The sequence below is a fragment of the Anopheles aquasalis genome, chromosome 3 (genome assembly GCF_943734665.1).
Source record: "Anopheles aquasalis chromosome 3, idAnoAquaMG_Q_19, whole genome shotgun sequence".
Taxonomy (NCBI): domain Eukaryota; kingdom Metazoa; phylum Arthropoda; class Insecta; order Diptera; family Culicidae; genus Anopheles; species Anopheles aquasalis.
Window position 1 is genome coordinate 58,273,549 of NC_064878.1, and position 2,500 is coordinate 58,276,048.

At 47.9% G+C, this 2,500-nt stretch overlaps 1 protein-coding gene across 3 annotated transcripts in view; it reads left to right on the forward strand.

Annotated features, from left to right (window-relative positions):
* The window catches only part of LOC126577957 (paramyosin, long form), a 14,985-nt gene that overhangs the window by 1,542 nt on the left and 10,943 nt on the right, over window positions 1-2,500 (forward strand). For all 3 annotated transcript variants that reach the window (XR_007608364.1, XR_007608365.1, XM_050240050.1), the window contains exons 2-3: window positions 1-4; window positions 2,340-2,426. The exon at window positions 1-4 is cut by the window's left edge and continues 53 nt beyond it. Coding sequence is in view for 1 of the 3 variants with exons in the window: in XM_050240050.1 (XP_050096007.1) it covers window positions 1-4; window positions 2,340-2,426 (91 nt within the window). In the remaining 2 variants the exon portion in view is untranslated. The remainder of the gene's footprint in view (window positions 5-2,339; window positions 2,427-2,500) is intronic.

Sequence of the window (2,500 nt, forward strand, 5' to 3'; positions counted from 1 at the left end):
AAGGGTGAGTATTTTCAGTGTCCATAACCTAACTTTATAAGAGTAAGAAACTCTCTCGACTCCTAGTATTCCTGCTATCCGCCTCAATTGTTACACAACTGGATTGAAAGATCGAATATAGGCCACCTCGATGCCAGCTACTAGCGGTTGGCGCCGCCTATGACACCATTCCATTGTACTATTTCAAGTACAAAGTGGACGTTACAAAAATAGGATCAGCGCGACACACAGAATCGATCACAATGGATAGCATCGCCCACGTATGAGCAACCAGGCAGCCACCCACTTCCGGCAATGACCATGTCACCATGAGTACACCATTAAGGCTACACCGCTTACCCTGCATTACCCTTATTTGCGCCTGTCAGTCAGCACGCGTGACGGCGTGAAAAATGACGGTTCAATGGTTTAAAGCAGAAGAACGACGGATTTGCCATAGCCGCTACTAACCTTGGGAGGGTTGAGGTTTGCCGCATGAAACAACAGACCACAGTGCTCTTCTCGAAGCAGTCAGCCAGTCAGTCAGTCAGTCGGAGACTTCGTCATTTCGACGGTGGTCCTACGGTGGCTAGAGAGGGTGAACAGAAATTACATCATCGACCGGGACCGGGTATAACTCGGGACTTTTGGCTTCGCTACAGAACGCTACACTCACAGACCAGCACAACCACGGCACGGGGGTTTTTTTTCGCGAGACAGTTGCCTCGGAGCTCTAAAAATAGCGCCTGGCTGGCTGGTACGTAGCAGCAGCAGCAGCAGTGGAATCTGCTGCTCGAGTTGGAAACTGGTGGTTGAGTTCTCGCGATCAAGAATGGGTCCGCTTGAGGAACCGCGGTATAGGAGAACAGAACAGGGATTGACCTTTCGAAATCGGTTCCCTTTCTTATCATGGCTGCATGAGCGGGGCGCGCAGTGATCTGTTTGATCGCCGCAAACGCCCGGCATTACAAGATCAGTAACGTGGCGCACATTCCACCGAGGGCACACGACGATCAACCTCGAGGCAGGCGCGCACCGTTCGCTCGTGCCACCATTATGAATCAGTGTTGTGTCCCGCTGTCTCGCTGGCGGTCATAAACATTTCACTAAGCGCGAAAATATGCGGAGGCCTTTACCTTCGTCATCCTCTTTCATTTTTGCGCACACACCAGAGCAGAGCAGACGGCTGCGAAGCGCTATGAGCTGCCACATTGGGAAATGTTGAAACAGCGAGTCGTGCGCCAGAGCACCGACCAGCACTTTGAGTTTTCTCTTTCTTCGCCCACCGTGCCATCTCTCCAACGATCTCGCTAACGATCATCCGACGATGCATTGACGTAGCCGTACGTTGCGTGCAGAAGTTACATTCCAAAAACTCCTTCCATCTATCTCTTCTGCATCGCGTTCACCCACGGGCGCGCAAGGTCTTCCTACGCTCAGCTCAGTTGCACACCTTTCTGGTCGTCGAACGAACGAAGATGGGTGCCCCTAAAAATAGCCCCGATGGTCCCGATTCGCCTCAAATTTACCTGACGGCGCTCGGCGGGTCCCGCCTGCTCCCCCCCCCCCCCCCCCCCCCACTACTGGCGCACTCGCTGCTGGGGTTGCTTTAAATTTTGTCGAATTTCAAATTCCTGCGCCGGTGGAGATGGAAACGATCAACATTTAGAACCGGCAGGGTAGGGAGGATATTTTTTCGTGTCTTCCAAAACTGATCCCAGGCAAACATACGGCTCGTCCGTCCTTATATATGTTAAAAAAAAAAACTGATCCCGGTGCGTCGGCAGATATTTTAGACAAAAAGGAAAGGAAATCGAGAAATTCTTTTTAGTTAATAGCTTGCAGTTTTCTTTCTCCACTAGACCAATGTAACATTGAAATTTTGTACTTATTTTACTCAAGGATGTTGTAAAACGAAATTTGATCATTTATCTATTTTAGTAGCCACCGCAGTACCTGTTTATGAGTCTTTTAACACCTATCTCTGTTCGCAAAGGACTGTATTTTCCATTAAAAGTATATTTTTTGCAGCCATTTCACGTCTTGTTGTCACCAAAACCAATAATGATTCAGTCCTTAAAAAAAAGGATAATTACAAACAGTTCTACATGAGCAAGTTATTCATCTTTCTCTTTAGTGTATGGATCTATACCATCACAAGTAGCATACAGATGTTGCGAATTAAATCAATCTTTGATCTTACTCCTCTTCTACAACTAACCTAACGTGTAGATCCCGTCATAGAGTTTAGGAGTATATCCTGCTTTTAAGTTCAAACATCCGTCCATAAACGTAAACCATAAATATTCACAAAACGTCCAATATTTAATGCCGGTTTCCTTCTCCATTCAACCACGCAGATTGAACGCGAGAAGGCAGATCTGAGCGTGCAGGTGATTCAGTTGTCGGAACGCCTGGAGGAAGCGGAAGGTGGCGCCGAAGGACAGGTATGTACACCGGGATAGCGCAGATATAGCAGATGCAGCCTCCCAACCAGCCCAACAGAAAAAAATAAGAAAAT